This window comes from Bombina bombina, chromosome 2, assembly GCF_027579735.1.
Source record: "Bombina bombina isolate aBomBom1 chromosome 2, aBomBom1.pri, whole genome shotgun sequence".
Taxonomy (NCBI): domain Eukaryota; kingdom Metazoa; phylum Chordata; class Amphibia; order Anura; family Bombinatoridae; genus Bombina; species Bombina bombina.
In genome coordinates, this window is record NC_069500.1 from 334,204,053 (window position 1) to 334,223,581 (window position 19,529).

The following is a 19,529-nucleotide window of genomic DNA, read 5'->3' on the forward strand; positions in this document are numbered from 1 at the left end:
AGAAGCTTGGACTTGGAGGTAACATCAGCTGACCAAGATTTTAGCCACAAAGCCCTGCGGGCTAGAACAGTGAAGTCAGACATCTTGGCTCTCAGTCTAATGACTTGCATGTTAGCATCAGAAATAAAGGAATTGGCTAGTTTGAGGGCCTTAATCCTATCGTGGATCTCCTCCAACTGAGTTTCCTCTAAAAGCAACTCTGACAAAGCATCACACCAATAAGATGCTGCACTTGCCACTGTGGCAATACAGACTGCAGGTTGAAATTGTAGAGCCTGATGAACATACATTTTCTTTAAATAAGCCTCCAGCTTTTTGTCCATGTAACATCTACTGTTCCTTTAAGGGGTGTTTTTCCATAGCCTCTTTTTCACTTCCTGTTCCCTTTTTAAGCACACCTCTACCAAGGATCATTGCCTGGTATTATATTTCGATCCAGTGTCAAACTACCCAGCCCATTCTAATCTTGATGCTACGGATTCCCTTCCTCTTACTAGAGAATTCCTCCTACAGATACTGCCTCCTCTAGCACTGATTCAAGTCCTCCTCTTCCTGGAATCCTTACAGAACTTTGCTTCAAATCGGTTTCTGAAGTTACTTACTACTTCATGGATTTCCCCAGTCAGCTGTAAGGCAGATGAGGTCCCCAACGGCCGTTCCGTTTGCTTCTGTGTTCCACATGCCTCCACCTCAAGCTGTGTGCACACCTCCTGCTTCTGACTGTCGGCTTGTAGTTTCAGCTCATAAGCATCTGTTTCTACTGCTTCATCTGTTACCCACTTCAACTAAACATATCCTTTGCAATCGTCTGGGTAAGCATTCTAATAACCAAACTTGTTCTACTTCTGCTTATCTTATTAATATTATAAAGTATCTACCATTGCTAACACATACTCCTGAATAATAATACACATGTATTCTAATTTTAAATATACTAAACTCAATATTGTTTACCATATGATACTGAATTAGTACTTAACAATATTAAAGCACTCTATTCAAACTATTAAGGTCTTAAGATTTAACTCCTTAATAACTGATTTAGGAACAGCACCTGAATTTATATCCTTGGAATGTTAGTAGAAATATCTATAGACTATACACAATTACTCATGTGTTTCAAGAAACAATTACTTCTAGTAATTATTATTATTTGGGTTATTACAGTCCATGGGATCCTTAAATGAACAGCTATCCTTAATAGGAATCGTGATTCTCTTCGCCAGAGTAGAAATAGCCCCTTCTACCTTAGGCACTGTGCGCCATGAGTCTCGAATGGAGTCAGCAACAGGAAACATCTTTTTCAAAACGAGAGACGGGGAGAAAGATATCCCTGGCCTATCCCACTCCTATGCAATAATCTCTGACACACGGTCTGGAACAGGAAACACTTCCACAGAGGAAGAAACATCATAGTATTTGTTAAGTTTACTAGATTTCTTAGGGTTGACAGCGACAGAAGAATCAGAGTCGTCCAAAGTAGCCAGTACCTCCTTTAACAGTACACGGAGGAATTCAAGCTTAAATCTGAAGTTTACAATTTCAGAGTCAGTCAAAGGAATTATACTGTCTGAATCTGATATTTTACCCTCAGAAGCTACCAAAGTATCCTCCTCATCAGACTTAGGATGGAGGTCAACCTTCGCAGCAGAAGAGGCGACAGACACCTAACTATCAGAAAAATGTTTAGATTTCCTCTTGCGCTTCCCCAACATGGGAAAAGCAGATAATGCCACAGATACCGCAGAAGATATCTGTGCAGCAAAATCTGATGGCAAAAAAACTCCTCCAGGAGGTTGAGAGGAACTGCAGGGCACTGTATGTGACACCATTGAGGCTTGGGACGTTTGAGGTGAAAGCTGTGGCATTGCCTGAACAGCATCATCCTGAGAGACATTGGGCTCAGAGGGCAACAACTTATCTTTACATTCAAGAGTTCTAGCTAAGCATGCAGCACAAAATTGCATAGACAAAACAATTTGTGCCTCTAGGCATAAGCATTTATCACAAGAAAAAGAGTCTCGATCCATATCCATATTATCCAATACAAAATTCCCCAAAAATAATTGAGAAAGACTAATTAAATCAAGACTACTGTTACTTTAAGAAATTATTTACCCCCAGAGCGTATTACGCTATAAAAATTAGATAGCCTAACAAAATCAAAATCAGGCCCTCTACACCTCAGACAGACTGAGGTGTCCTACCTGACCTCTGGTAATAAAGCTGGTAGTGGGAAACGTCAAAAGGACTCTCCTGCCGATCGAGTGATCACATGAGATGTCAGAACATAGTATTAATCTGTATCAATCTGAATGCGGAATAGCGGAAGTCGCATGACCATCCGACAAGAAACTGTGCAGCAAATATAAAAGCGCGTGTTTCTGAAAACTGACCGTTTTATTTGAAAGACAGTTATCAGCCTTTAGCAGTGAGCGGTGTTAGTCGTTCACTTGATCCCAAATAATCCCACATACCAATAGAGTGTCTCTTTCAAACAAACCCATATTTGAAATAAAATTAATACATGAACCACAAATAAAAACAATAAAAATAAAAATAAGAGTTAAGCTTTATCTCCATAAAGAAAAGATTAACCCATAGGTCTCAATAACATTTGTAAAGTGCCTGCACCCTTCCTATAAATATCCTATATAAAGGATATAACATATCCCAAATAAACATTGCAGCTAAATCTTCTTCAAGTGCACGTCTCTAAAACCTAGAAGACAAAAGCAATTACCTGCAATCCAGTTGTCAGGCAGGACAACAGCTTACAAGGTGTGAAAGTACACATACTCCTCACTGAGAACTGTAGAAAAAGAAAGAACAGAGTAAGCAACTCTGGCTTTCTATGACTAGGGCAGCAAAAGTGTTAGGAAACCAAGCAAGGATCACCTCACCACTTCCTAACTGCTTAAAAGCCATCACTACTCTTACTCAAGAGATTACCCAAATCCTTGCTTGCAGGGAAAAGTACCCGAAAAAGGAATCAATAGCTTCAGACACCGAACTTCACCTCTTCCATTGACAGAGACAAAGAGAATGAATGGGGGTTATGGGTAAGGGAAGTGATACTTAATAGCTTTGCTTTGGTGCTCTTTGCCGCCTCCAGCTGGCCAGGAGTGAATATCTCACTAGTAATTGGAATGATCTTGTGGACTCTCCATGACTTAGGAAAGAAATATGATTATATGATTAGAAATGAAAGAAACAATTTATGCTTACCTGATAAATTCTTTTCTTTCAGGATGGTGAGAATCTACAAGCCTTGACATGTGGGATTGAATTCCCCCAAAACAACAAAAGCTTTTAGTCCCTTCCATCTCCCTGTACTTCTCAGTTTAACGTAATGTATAGAAAAGGAGACTGGATAGGTAGAAAAGACAAAGCAGTGCATATAGAGGTGCAAATAAAAAACTGCTGCCAAAAATAAAACAAAATAGGGTGGGGTCTCGTGGACTCTCCTCATCCTGAAAGAAAATAATTTACCAGGTAAGCATAAATTTAGTTTTCTTTCATATGATGTTAAGAGTCCACAAGCCTTGATATGTGTGGGATTAAATACCCAAGCTGTGAAGTCCACAACAAGAAAAGGGTGGGACAAGAATAAGGCAGTACCTATTTGCCATACACTGCGGTTTCTGAAAAAGCAAAGACATCAAAACAGTAAAATTTGGCAAAAGTAGGAATGAGTTAAGATGCGTTTAGGGAGCGACTTTCTTTCCACCAAGTAAGCTTTGTGAATCACCTGTTTGACCCAAGAAGCCAGAGTAACTGCAGTAGCTTTTTGACCGTCACGAGTACCAGAATGATGTACAATAAGCTTATGCTCTGTCTGAAATCATTAGTAGCCTTAAGATAAAACTTTAAGGCCCTTACTATATCTAGGTAATGGAGAAGCCTCACCTTAGAAATTTAAGAAGCAGGACACAAAAACGGATGCAATCTCTTGGTTTATATTTTTAGAAGAAAAGAAATTGTGGAAAGTCAGAAAAAAAGGGGACTTACATGAAAAAACAGAGTTCTGAAACTCTCCTAGAAGATAGATGATATAGCTAAAAGAAAAAGCACTTTCTAGGACAGAAACTTAATATCTATAGTATGCATGGTTCAGAGGGGATATCCTGTAGAACAGAGAGAACAAGATTAAATTCTATGGAGGAGAAATGGCTTAATAACAGATCCAATTCTCCCTAAACCCTGAACAAATGTTTAAACACCATGCTGTATAGATGTCCTTTTGTGAAAAAGTACTGCTAGATCCAATATTTGACCCTTTAAACAACTAGCAGATATAACCTTTTCTAATTTATCATGAAGAAATTGGAAAATTCTAGAAATCCTAGAATTTGTGCATTTACCCTCACACATGTATAGAAATACAGTATTGTTAGACAGAAAATGAAACTGTATTATAAAGGCCTAGGAGTAAATACACCTGGGATCAGTGTGGATAGAAATCATTTAAAAAAAAAAAAAAAAAAAAAATTTAATCAGATTTTTTTTTTAATTTAAATCAGATTTTTTTAAATTTATATTGTATTTTTTATAAATGAAATGCTTTTTGAGGAAGAATCTATCTAAAGATAGTTTCTTTTTAACAGGACATAAAACCCAACATTTTTCTTTCATGATTCAGGTAGAGAATACAATTTTAAACAACATTCCAATTTACTTCTATTATATAATTTGCTTCATTCTTTATATAGCCTTTGTTGAAGAAATAGCAGTGCACATGGGTGAGCCAATCACACAAGGCATCTATGTGAAGCCAACAATCAGCAGCTACTGGGCCTATTTAGATGTTTTCATCAAAGGATATCAAGAGAATGAAGTAATTTAAGTAATAGAAGTAAAATGGAAAGCTGATTAAAATTGCATGTTCTTTCTAAATCATGAAAGAAAAAATTGGGTTTATAAATGCTTTATATTCATGACTGTAATGGTTAAAAAAAAAATTGTGGTAAATGAATTCCATTAATCCATTCATAATGTAATGCTCTCCCAGAGGTTTCTGTCAGATTATTTTGAGAAATGTTTTAATCTATAAAATAACACATATGTACTTGCAAAAATTACATGCCCCGCCTTCTGCACAGAATTTTTTTTTTAATAAAATAAACATACAGAGTTGAGAAATAGATCTAACCCCCATCCCACTATTAGGATGTTCCATGCCAGCGCTGTGCTTTAGCACCAGTAGGACGGCATGGAACGTCCTAACTATTTGGCTTTCCTGAAACCTTAGCCACTTCCTATATGGGATCATGGGCTGGGGGGCATTGAAATCACGTGATCGCATGAACGTTTGTGTGATTTAAATTTGTACTCATTTGTTTACCTTGGAACTTTGCTCCAATATAGACAAACGACTCCCAGCAAGAAACGGTTAAAGGGACATAATCATGAACAAAAACTTTTGGGTTTCAGACATACAATTTTAAGATTTACTTATATTATTAAATTTGCTTCATTCTTTTGGTATCCTTTGTTGAAGGAGAACAATGCTCTACTGGCCTAGCTGAACACATTGGGGCCTCGATGATCGAAAGTGCTACAAGGTTGCGAAATATTAAAAGAGATCCACCGCTATGTCGAGCGAGCTTGTCGGAATATTTCAAGCTCCCGACATAGCTGCATCACCGAGAGGCATTTACTATACACGTAGCTGGTCGGCGATGCTGACTAAGACAACACCCAGCATCTTCGACCATATTGGCAATGTACAGTAAATGATCCCTTGAATACTACCCTTAAACTGAAGTACCTCACGATCTCAAACTAACAATACACTAACATCTAAACCCCCACATACCCACAGCTATCTATTAACCCCTATACCGCCACATACCCACCGCAAGTCCTAACTATTAACCCCCTATGCCGTCACATACCCACCACAAGTCCTATGTATTAACCACCTTTGCCGCCACATACCCACAGCTACTTTCTAACTATATACCCCAATGCCGCCACATACCCACCGCAAGTCCTAATTATTAACCCCCATGCCGCCATTAACCCAGCGCAAGTCCTAACTATTAACCCCTATGCCGCCACATACCCAACGCAATTCTTAACTATTAACCCCAATGCCACCATAAACCCAGCGCAAGTCCTAACTATTAAACCCTTATGACGCCATAAACCAAGCTCAAGTCCTAACTATTAACCCCCTATGCTGCTATAAACCCAGCGCAAGTCCTTACTATTAACCCCTAAGCCACCATAAACCCACTGCAAGTCCTAACTATTAACCCCCTATGCTGCCATAAACCACAAATGCAAACTAACCTAAAACCTGACCCCCCTTCAAAACTAAACCCCCTGAGTTAATTTTTTTTTTAAATCTAACTAAAAAAATTAAATAAAAAAACCTAAACTGAAAAAACAAAACAAAAGAAATCTAACCCTACTCTACCTAGCCCCCTCTAAACTAACCCCACAAAGTTAACAAAAAAAGAAAAAAAAAACTGTTACAAAAAGTAATAAACTCCATTATCCAAAATAAAAAATAATTATACTTAACACTCAACTACATGCCGCATGAAATAAAGCCCCCCAAAATGAAAAAACAAAAACCTAAATCCCAACTCTAAAATTAATTACAATAGCCCTTAAAAGGGCCTTTTGTAGTGCATTACCCTAAAGTGAAAAATAAAAAACGTATAAAACCCCCTACCGACATAAAAGTAACCCCCCAAAATAACAAAATCTTACTTTAAAAACCTAGCCTAAGAAATACTAATTCCTCAAAGATAGAAATAACAAGAGACACCTACATTGGCTCTATGGAAGTCTCAGGTAGAAGAATTGCTAGCCTTAGAAAGGTATCATTATTGCAAGACTGGCAGGATTGGCACTCACGAGATAATGCTCATGCGGTGGAACGCTACTAAAAATGGATAGCAACGTAGAATAGTACACGACTTGCTGGTTTGGGAAACACTAGACTTTCCAGCCCTGGACCCCTTTCCTTTCCTCCCCTTCTTCCCCCTTTCTCTTCCCCCTTTCTTGCACGGCCCTCACACCACATTAGCAACATCACCTATTTTAAAATGATAACAATTGGGGAGACGTGGCATAAGATTACAAGGTCACTGGTTTACATTACTCTTGTTTATTTCCACTTAGCTCTTTATTTAAAGTGTATCTACTATTTTTCAAATTCATAGTGCTTTAGGTCGCAGTTTATCTGCTACTGTTATATTTCCTGATGGACATAACTTGTTAATCCTACACAACTGCATTTAAGTTGAATATTTACCACCAAAGAAATGGATTACAAACAGATCTATGGACTTTTACAAAGGTTCAACTGAGATACACGGACAATATTGTTTATGATTATAATTGTTAATGTGACATGAGGACAGATCACTGTGTTGCTACACAGATTGAGCTGTTAATCTGTATTTTCCTTTCAACAACTTTCAATAAAATATTTAAAAAAAAAAAAAAAAGAAAAAGAAATAAAATTTAAAATAGCAAATTCTATTTTTAAAAATAAAAAACCCACCCCAAAAAAACCCTATCTGACTCCGGCTCCTCTTGATGCGACCTTGGGCCCATCTTCATCCAAGGTCAAGTCGCTGGAGGACCATCTTCGCAAAGGCAGACTTCTGCAACTTTTTCCGATGCCTTTGCTCCACATCATCTTCAACAGTGGGCCCATCTTCATCCAGGCTTCAGGTGCCCATGTTCATGGTGGTGGACTTTGGCAGCCTCTTCTGTCGTCTCCGCATCTTCTTTTCTTCGGATCTCTTCGGGGAGCCCTTTTCTTCATGCGATCTCTGCCGCACACTATAAACCCGGATGAAAAGATGCACAGCAGAGGCGGCAGAAGAGGCCGCCTAAGTCCGCCTCCGTGAAGATGGGCTCATGGGGCCTAGCTATAGATGGGCCCCGCCTTAGTGTCTACAGTTCAGTTAGTGTTATGTTATTGCAGATTAAGGGGCCTATTTATGAAAGCGTCAACCGAAAATACACTGGAACTCCACATCGTAATTGTTGCGAGATTGATCCGACCTAGTTATCAAAACGGAAAGATCGGCAAATGTTGAAATTTGTGACGTAACATACGATCCTGTGATCTCAATCTGACGCAGAACGATGCTTACGTCATTACAGTTGTTCCGAATACACACTCAATTCTATTTGACACTTTTTCCAATTTATCAAACATTTAACAGGTACGCTCGCGGCTATTCCGACGAAGCGTACCTGGTTTTCAAACCGCCATACTTGAAGCTGCGGATGCCATAGAAATCAATAGGAGTCTAAAAACAACGAAAGTTTATGTTTGATGCTGCAAGAAAATGAAGCATACCCCATTGATTTCTATGGTTGAAAAAAAGTTACGTTTACACCTAACACCCTAACATAAACCCCGAGTCTAAACACCCCTAATCTGCCGCCCCCAACATCGCCGCTACTAAATAAACATATTAACCCCTAAACCTCTGGCCTCCCACATCACCACCACTAACTAAACCTATTAACCCCTAAACTGTCAGCCCCCTACATCGCCAAAAACTAAATGAAGCTATTAACCCCTAAACCTAACAACCCCTTAACTTTAAATTAAAATTACAAGATCCCTATCTTAATATAAATTAAAACTTACCTGTAGAATTAAAATAAACTAATTTTAAACTATAAATTAACCTACCCTAACTATTATACTAAAATTAAATTAAACTACCAATTAAATAAACTAAATTACATATTAAAAAACCTAATACTACTAAAATGATTTAAATATACAATTAAACATTAGTACAAAGTACTAAATTACAAAAACCCCACTAAATTAAAAAAAATAACAAAAACACTAAATTACAAAAAAATAAACTAGATTATCAAAAATTTTTTTTTTTTTACACCTAATCTAATAGCCCTATCAAAATAAAAAAGCCCCCCCGAAATAAAAAAAAACCCTAGCCTACAATAAACTACCAATGGCCCTTAAAAGGACCTTGTGTGGGGCATTGCCCCAAAGATATCAGCTCTTTTACCTGTAAAAAAAATACAAACACCCCCAACAAAACCCACCACCCAACCAACCCCCCCCCCAAATAAAAACCCTAACTCTAAAAAAAAACCTAAGCTACTTATTGCCCTGAAAAGGGCATTTGGATGGGCATTGCCCTTAAAAAGGCATTTAGCTCTTTTACAAGCCCAAACCCTAATCTAAAATAAAAACCCACCCAAAAAATGTAAGAAAATCCTAACACTAACCCCCAAAGATCCACTTACAGTTCTAAAGTCCCGACATCCAGGCGGAGAAGTCTTTATCCAGACGGCAAAGTCTTCATCCATCCAGGCGGAAGAAGTCTTCATCCAGGCGGAGATGTTTCATCCATCCAGGAGGAAGAAGTCTTCATCCAAGCGGCATCTTCTATCTTCATCCCTGCAGCGCAGAGCGCGTCTATCCTGAAGCCATCTGACGCGTAGCTCCTCTTCTTACGGTCGCCGCCGTAAACGGAAGCTTCAATGCAAGGGACGCGATTCAAGATGGCGTCCCTTGCATTCCTATTTGCTGATTTTAGTGTTAAATTCAAATCAGCCAATAGGAGGCGAGCTTCTGAAATCCTATTGGCTGTTCAAATCAGCCAATAGGATGAAAGCTACTGAAATTCTATTGGCTGTTCAAATCATCCAATAGGATGAGAGCTACTGAAATTCTATTGGCTGTTCAAATCAGCCAATAGAATTTTAGTAGCTCTCATCCTATTGGTTGATTTGAACAGCCAATAGGATTTCAGAAGCTCGCCTCCTATTGGCTGATTTGAATTTAACACTCAAATCAGCCAATAGGAATGCAAGGGACGCCATCTTGAATCTTGTCCCTTGAATTGAAGCTTCAGTTTACGGCAGCAACCATAAAAAGAGGAGCTCCGCGTCGGATGGCTTCAGGATGGACCCGCTCCGCACCACAGGGATGAAGATAGATGCTGCTTGGATGAAGACTTCTTCCGTCTGGATGGAAGAAGACATCGCCGCCTGGATGAAAACTTCTTCCGCCTGGATGGATGAAGACATTGCCGCCTGGATGAAGACTTCTCCGTCTGGATGTCAGGACTTCAGAACTGTAAGTGGATCTTCGGGGGTTAGTGTTAGGATTTTCTTAAATGTTTTGGTGGGTTTCTATTTTTGATTAGGGTTTTGGCTTGTAATAGAGCTAAATGCCCTTTTAAGGGCAATGCCCATCCAAATGCCCTTTTTAGGGTAATGGGTAGCTTAGTTTTTTTTTAGAGTTAGGGTCTTTATTTGGGGGGGTTGATTGGGTGGTGGGTTTTACTGTTAGGGGGTAACAGGTAAAAGAGCGGATATCTTTTGGGCAATGCCCCACAAAAGGCCCTTTTAAGGGCCATTGGTAGTTTACTGTAGGCTAGGGTTTTTTTTTATTTTGGGGGGGCTTTTTTATTTTGATAGGGCGATTAGATTAGGTGTAACATTTTTTATTTTGGATTATTTCGTTTGTTATTTTTCGTAATTTAGTGTTTGTTATTTTTTGTAACTTAGTGTTTGTTTTTTGTAATTTAGTACTTTGCAATAATGCTTAATTGTATATTTAAATAATTTTAGTAGTGTTAGGTTTTTTAATATGTAATTTAGTTTATTTAATTGGTAGTTTAATTTAATTTAAGTATAATAGTTATGGTAGGTTAATTTATAGTTTAAAATTAGTTTATTTTAATTCTACAGGAAAGTTTTAATTTATATTAAGATAGGGATCTTGTCATTTTAATTTAAAGTTAAGGGGTTGTTAGGTTTATGGGTTAATAGCTTAATTTAGTTTTTGGCAATGTGGGGGGCTGACGGTTTAGGGGTTAATAGGTTTAGTTAGTGGTGGTGATGTGGGAGGCCAGAGGTTTAGGGGTTAATAAGTTTATTTAGTGGCGGCGATGTCAGGAAGCGGCGGAATAGGGGTTAATATTTATATTAGTGGCGGCGATGTCCGGAGCGCCAGATTAGGGGTTAATAAGTTTATTATAGTGTCAGCGATACAGGAGGTTAATAGGTAGTTTATGGGTGTTAGTGTACTTTGTAGCAGTTTAGTTGGTATAAATAAAGTTGGGAAAAACCAGAACAGCAGCATCATCGATGACTGTTAGTTAACAACAGTCTGATGCTCATCACCCCGTACTTGGTGTGCGTGTTTTTGACGGCTTTTTTTAATATAAATATGGAGATCGTATTCAGATCCGCGGCCACGATGTTTGGTGAGCATATTGACGCCCAAGAACACAACATAGTTGATGCTTTGATAAATATCCCCCTAGGAGTGAATTCAAAAAATAAATGTTAACTTGTAATATCACAAAACAAATATATAACAATAGAGAAAAAATATGATATAGCACTGGTAAGGATATGTGATCTTCAGGAATCCAGAAGTTAAAGTGACAGTCTACACCAGAATTTTTATTGTTTTAAAAGATAGATAATCCCTTGTTTACCCATTCCCTAGTTTTGCATAATCGACACAATTATATTTATATATTTTTTACCTCTGTGATTATCTTGTATCTAAGCCTCTGCAGACTGCCCCTTTATTTGTTCTTTTGACAGACTTGCAGTTTAGCCAATCAGTGATGGCTCCCAGGTAACTTCATGTACACGAGCACAATGTTATCTATATGAAAAACTTGAACTAACACCCTCTAGTGGTGAAAAACCTGTTAAAATGCATTCTTAAGAGGCGGCCTTCAAGGTCTAAGGAATTAGCATATGAACCTCCTAACTTAAGCTTTCAACTAAGAATACCAAGAGAACAAAAAAAAATTGGTGATAAAAGTAAATTGGAAAATTGTTTAAAATTACATGCCCTATCTGAATCATGAAAGTTTTTTTGGACTAGACTGTCCCTTTAAAATCCTTGGAAGAAAAGGAAATAACAACAAATAGTGAAGTCCTGTATACACAGATTATATAAAAAAAGAGGTGGAAGCATCTACTCACACTCTTGGGAGCTATAACTTAGCTCTCAGTAAAACAGCTCATGTGTTAAAGTATAGATGTATCAAGGGACATCAAACTTCATAAAAGCAATTCATTACTCCGGTAAAACTCAGGATAAGGGAACAATTGTAAAACACAAAGCCGACTATAGAATCACCAATCACGGCGTTCACAGACAGTTGCAGAGTGTAAATTTCAAAGTCCCAACCCTCCTTGTGACATCAGATTCAAAATTAAGCAGGAAGAAATTCTTCCAGGCCGGAATAACAGACTCCTGTCATTCACTCTCATAAACAGAGTCCTCAGTAAATCGTTCCTCACTGTCCTGTCCGGTGCCCAAGTAAGGAGCCGAGCCTGCACGTTCCTTCAAAAAACACAATGCCGGCATTGAAATGCCTAACCAGTAGCGCTCCTGAAGAGTTACGTTGCAGAAATCATAAGCAGCTAAAAGAAACCTCTTAAAGTGAGATAGCGTGAAAAAATTGTAAGTTGCTAAATATTTTTTTATATGATACCCCCAGGTATAACAGTAAAGCATAGAGTCTATAATCCACCATACAGTGTGAAATGCAAAATTAAATTAACCCCTTAAGTTTTGAACTCTCTTATCCCTCTGTAGCCTGCAGTGTATGTGTGAAGTAATCTGTAGTCCCCAAGCTATGCTATACATGAATAGGTTTCTTCTAATAGCCTGCAGGCATTGTGAGCGCAGTGCACTTACCTAAAAAAGCACACACTCCACTAATCTTACCAGCACAAGAATAGCTGAATGCAGTAGTGAGTCTATTCAGTGCCGTGAAGTTAACAGCAGAAGATATGAAGATATATGAGAGGAGTATTGATGATCCCACAAAGAAGGCTAAGGGACAAGTCCCTGTGACATCTGAGGGGGGTTATGGCTGAAATCTCATAGGGAAGTACTGTGCCACTAACTACATACCCCTATACCTCAGAATCAGCAATTTATAGGGGTAACGGGTCTCACATAGGTCTGTCAACGTAGAAACTGGAACACCTCTAAGCTTCACCTTCCCTTCTGGGAGTCAAAGAACAAAACTGAGTAGTACAGGGAGGTGGATGGGACTAAAAGTTTTTGTTGTTTGGGGTTCTTAGCCTCCTTCTGGTGGAATTCAATCCCACATGTCAAGGCTTCTGGACTCTCACCATCATATGAAAGAAATATGATACCAGATTCAAAGGTCATTAAAACATTTCCAAGTGGTGTTTTGTGACAGGTCTAACAGTATGCTCATATTTCAATGGTAAATTGCAACCTAAACTTTCATTGCTAGAGGTGGATGTGGGGCATGGAAAAGATTGGATGCTCTCGTTAACAGGCAGCGCGGAATTTATCTGCATACTTTATAAATTGTTGTAAAAGTCAGAAAACAGAGACAATAAATATATATAAAACGTTATACAGTTAAGAATAATAAATGCAGGGATAGGTTCATAAGAGATATGAGATGTGTGCACATTAATGACCACCAAACAGAAATGCTCCTTAAAATCATTGAGTTTACTACTGTATGTATTTCCAGCTCAGATATGGAATGTGCATTGGATGTAAGCTGCACACCTTGTTTATATGCCAGTGAAAAACAGGTACAGCTCACCTTACAAAGACTGTAAAGAATTATCAAAATTCCTCCTAAGAAGTAGGTGCTAGAAGGATCATCCCCCATGATATATTTATACCATAACTGGATTGGCACCAAGGAGCGGACCAGCTGGCTCAGCTCTTCAATCAGCAGATAAAATTTACCCTGTAGAGACAAAGTTACACCCTTTATTCCAAGGAGAAATACACTCGGCTTAAGCACAGAAGCTTTGATTATTTCATTGGGTATTAGGAATCCACTGGGAATATGTAATGAAAGTGCCTTTATCTCCAGAAGGAGCAAATTATCTTAAGATAACTTAACACATCATGAAGAATAGAAATGTGTGCACAGGTAGAATACACTTTATCCAAACTGCTTGGGACCTGAAAAGGTTTGAATTTCAGAATAGTTTGGATTTTGGAATATTTGTATCTTTAAAAGGGGACGGTTTAAGAGAGGCTTGGACCAAGTGTAGAAAATGCATAAATAAAGGTTTGTTAACTAGTCTTTGTATCCAACAATAAATCATTACACATTAATTTGCAGATCTAAACAATTATATAACATATAATAGCATGCAAATATAAAATCAGAATACATGCTTATATGTAATAAAAGTTCCTTTATCTCCAGATAGAGCAAATTATCTCAAGATAGCTTAAAATATCATGTTGGGTGGGACCAAGTGTAAACAACAATATCATAAGTCATTTAGGCAATATATATCTGTCATAATACAGTTAATACATGCAACCTAAAGGCAAAAAAGATTGTGACTTACAGGCGGGGCAAAATTATGTTTGATAATATATATACATTTTAAATTAATTAAAAAGTTTGGATTTTAGAATAAGTTTAAATTTGGGAATTCTAGATTTGGGAATTTGCACACACTTGCACATGCATACACACATTATATATATACACACATATATATATATATATATATATATATATATATATATACACACAAACACAGTATCTCACAAAAGTGAGTACACCCCTCACATTTCTATAAATATTTTATTATATCTTGTCATGTGACAACACTGAAGAAATGACACTTTGCTACAATATAAAGTAGTGAGTGTACAGCCTGTATAACAGTGTATTTTTGGACATATACACTCTCATAAGATATAGGGAGGGGTACTATCTCTGTACCTTCCTGTGGTATAACCCGATGTGGTCATTCTTGAGTTATCTTGTGAATTTTTCCACTGAGAGGACAAAGTGCGCTTCTCTTATATCAATGTAACTATGTGGCAATGAGTATTATATTGTTTTATCTTACCTATAGGCTTATCCCCACGCTGGTACTCCTATGTTTTAAAGATTTGGTTTATTCATTGCAGGACACATCTGAGTTAGATGAGTGGTCCTAGTAGCATTGGTGCTATCACGTGGCAGGTTGCGGCCATGGTTGTTTGGTCATGCTTGATATCCTTGTTTTGGACGCTTGGGTTGTCCAGGTTTTATTTATTAGCATAAGTATTTGGTGATGGGTGTATGTATTGTATTGTGGTTGCAAATATTGGTTGTTTTTTCTTTTATTCAACAGTTTTGACTCGTCTTGATGAAGGCTTCTGCGAAAGCCGAAACGTCGACTAATAAATGTTGTTACTAAGAACAATAAATGAAAACTTTTTGCTGACACGCAATTATCACAAACCCTGAGAGTGCCCTTCATTTCTGAATTCTGTTATATATATATATATATATATATATATATATATATATATATATATATAATTATGTGTGTGTATATGTATGTATATATATATCTCATGTGTTAAGCTTTATCTGATTTTGAATTTTTCTGAGTTACACTTTACACATACAATAAATAAAAGGAGTACATTATAGCTTTTCTTTAAGTACCAAGAAGTACCTACAGCTAATTTCATTTAAACTAGTTTTGTTGTTTGTATTTTAATGCTCTCAGCCTGTATTGAACAATGAGAAATATGTACTTTAAGATTCTGTACAGTTTAATGCATTTTTTATTGAGAAATGTATGTTTAACAGTTATTTAAAAAAAATTGTGATTAAAATCGCAACCGCGATATTTCATGCCCAAAATTGTGATATTCATTTTTTCCCATATCGCCCAGCCCTAATACACACACACACACACACACACATATATATAAATGGAAAAAATGCACTCTCTGGATTTATAAATTCAAAAAGCTTTACTACGTAAAGTTTCAAAGTTTTCACCCCTTCCTCAGACAAAAACTAGGTGAACAATGCCAAAATATAAAGACAATCAAAGCCCCTCCCCACAGTGTTCCACCAATCCCATGCTAAACTGTATAGACATGTGTATTCATTTGTATAAACAATAAACAATTTCATCAACAATCCTATTATAAAACTAATATAAATATTAAGCAAATACTAATGTTATAGCCATATCAGTGTGTATATATCTAAAAGCTGTACTACAACTTGTGCATACATAACCTACTAGCAGTGTATATATGTTTGTGCTTTCATAATTGCATGTGTGTGTCCCTCTCTCTCTATATATAGTGCATATACGTAAGTAACCTGTAAAGCAGACCCAGGGGTCTATGTTTATAACCCTATTAGTAAGCAAGAACCAGCTCTAAATCGTAATTTTGATTTTATGAAAGTGTAGTACTAAATTCATGGCAAACTAAAATTTTCAGCATATGGATTTGAACGCCATGCTTTGCGTATCCCTCTTGCCGATTTCACAGTCTTAAGGGGGCGGGGCTTACAAGCATCATAATGACGCTCCTCTCTGTGATGCGCATCTGGCTAATCAGTCCTAATGCATGTATCGGATGACAACGGTTGTGTTAGTAAACACAGAAACATGTGTTCCTTTGAGCTTACGATCGGACTATGTGGATCCAATCAGATAGAGGATGGTGTCTCTATGAATCACTAGTACTAAATAAAGCTGTACACTAGTACAGCTATGCTGCTGTAGCAGTATTTAGGACATAAACATGTTGTATATGTAAGGAATCAAGCTGGATTATCAAGCCTATATGGCCAGATGAGTGGGTCATTAAGTTCTCCAAACCACTGGGAAAAAAACAAATACATAATTAAATTAATAATTAAATTGTGTTTTGTATATATATATATATATATATATATATATATATATATATATATATATATATATATATATATATATATATATACACATATATATATATACACACATATATATACATATACACACACACACACAGTATATAAAGATATATATATATATATATATATATATCTTTATATACTGTGTGTGTGTGTACATGTATATATATGTGTGTATGTATATATATATGTGTGTATGTATATATATATATATATATATATATGTGTATGTGTGTAATTCTACCTCAAGCTAAATCTCTCCAAAACTGAGCTCCTTATTTTCCCCCCTTCTTCAAAACTCTCCACCCCCAAACTCTCTATAACTGTCGAGAACTCCATCATTACCCCTACCCCGCATGCCCGATGTCTCGGGGTCACATTTGACTCAGATCTTTCTTTCACTCCTCACATTCAGTCTTTGGCTAAAGCCTGCCGCTTCCACCTTAAAAACATCTCTAAAATTAGACACTTCCTTACACAAGACACAACTAAGATTTTAATCCACTCTTTCATCCTCTCCCGCCTCGATTACTGCAACTCTGTCCTCTCTGGTCTCCCCACCTACCGCCTAGCTCCTTTACAATCCTTAATGAATGCCTCTGCCAGACTCATTCTTCCTTACAAGTCGCTCTTCATCTGCTGCACCTCTCTGCCAATCTCTTCACTGGCTTCCTCTTGCCTCTAGGATCAAACACAAAATTCTCAGTCTGACATACAAAGCCCTCAACTGCACTGCTCCCCCCTATATCTCAGATCTTGTCTCCAGATACTCTCCTTCTCATCCCCTTCGCTCTGCTCAAGACCTCCTACTCTCCTCCTCTCTTGTCACCTCATCACACTCCCGTTTACAGGACTTCTCCAGACTGGCTCCCATCTTGTGGAACTCTCTGCCTCGCTCCACTAGACTCTCTTCTAGTTTTAAAAGCTTCAAGTGCTCCCTAAAGACTCTACTGTTTAGGGATGCATACAACCTACGCTAACCTTACTTTATACCAGTTCCTCTCCTCCATTCCATCCCCTGAACCCCCCTAGCATGTAAGCTTAAGAGTCCAGCTGTTTGTTGATCACCTTCTCAAGAGCTGACTACAACAGTGCAACTCTTGGCAGGGCCCTCTACCCATTTGATCCATATAACTGTTTTTTGGACTCCGCCTTTGTTAATAGCGCTGCGGAATCTGTTGGCGCTCTACAAATAACCGATAATAATAATAATAATAATAATATATATATATATATATATATATATAGAGAGAGAGAATATATATATATATATATACACATATATATATATATATATATATATATACACATATATATATATATATACATACACACACACATACATACACTCACTGCAATTACCACTAGAGATGGAGAGAAAAAATAAATAAGTTAATACATAAATAAAGGCAGATAAATGCATGCAGGAAAATGAAAGCAGAAAAATAAAGGCAGGAACATAATAAAGGCAGGAAAATACCTAGGAGCATCTAACCCAGTGCATAATACAAAAATACTTATAGAATACTATTAGACCATTAGGCAAGAATATTATATGTGGATATTGACATATCATCCAATCTAATTAGTCAAGAGAATCATATCTACAGCCATATGGAGATCAAACAATTAACATAAAACAGTGCCAGTCAATATTGGCATTGAGTCCTCTCGGACGTAATGTGTCTAATCTAAAGATCCATCTGGCTTCCACCTGTAGCAGTCTCTTCTTCCTGTCTCCCCCTCGACTAAGGGGGGGACATAATCTATCAGAATGAATCTTAGATCTTTAACAGTATGTTGGGCTTCCAAAAAATGACGTGCAACAGGTTGATCAGTTTTCTTGGTGTCTAAAGCCACCCTGATGGCACTGCAGTGATTTGCCATTCTTTTTCTTATATCATCATCAGTCTTACCCACATAATACTTCCCACACACACAGCTCAATAGATACACTACAAATTTGGTTGAGCATGTCATGTAGTGCCGAATTCTATACTGTTTATTTTTATGTGGGTGCCTGAACGTTGAGCTTTGTATCATAGCACTACATGTAGTGCAGCTTGGGCATCTGTTTGTTAGTTTTCAACCAATGTTCCTGCTTGTAGCAGTGTATAGGATCTGTTTTCATCAAGAGATCTTTCAAATTGCTGTTCCATTTGTAGCCCATTCTGGGCATTGTGTTCTCCCCAAATGGTAAGGTGGTTCTCTTCCGTAGTCTGTAAGTCCTTATCCAAGAGTAGGATGGCTTGATCCATCTTATCCACTTCATCTTTAACCGAAGCTTTAATTTGTTGTGCGTATCCTCTCTTTAGGAATTTATCTGTCATCTCCTGTACTTGAGTAGACGCTACATCTGGTAGAGAATTATTCCTGATCACCCTTGTCAGTTGAGCTTTAGGAATTGCTCTAATCAATGCTCTTGGGTGATTGCTGGTGGCTAGAAGAATTGAATTGCGATCTGTGGGTTTTTGATAGAACGTTGTTGCCAATCTCGTATCATTTTTGAATATTCTCAGATCCAAAAAGTCAATCTTATCCATACTGTATAAGAGCTGTTAAGTTCAAAAACCCATCCCACTAGATCTTCTTCCTTATCGTTCCAGATGAGGAAGATATCAACAATGTATCTTTTATAAAATGATACATTGGAATTATCATATACCTTCATCTAAGTTGTTTCGTAGTTGTCCATGTAGAGGTTGGTGTATGAGGGGGCCATACTCAAGCCCATAGCTGTTCCTGTAAGATGCTGGTAGAAAGTGGTCTCAAATTGGAAAAAAATATGCGTCAAGCATAAATGCAAAATTTTGCAAA

The 19,529-nt window shown here is 37.4% G+C and overlaps 1 protein-coding gene across 1 annotated transcript in view; it reads right to left on the minus strand.

Moving 5' to 3' along the window:
• Positions 1 to 19,529, minus strand: part of RNFT2 (ring finger protein, transmembrane 2) — a 259,024-nt gene that overhangs the window by 129,875 nt on the left and 109,620 nt on the right. Inside the window, exon 7 of the mRNA XM_053701690.1 lies at positions 13,587 to 13,736. Within this exon, the coding sequence (XP_053557665.1) occupies positions 13,587 to 13,736 (150 nt within the window). The remainder of the gene's footprint in view (positions 1 to 13,586; positions 13,737 to 19,529) is intronic.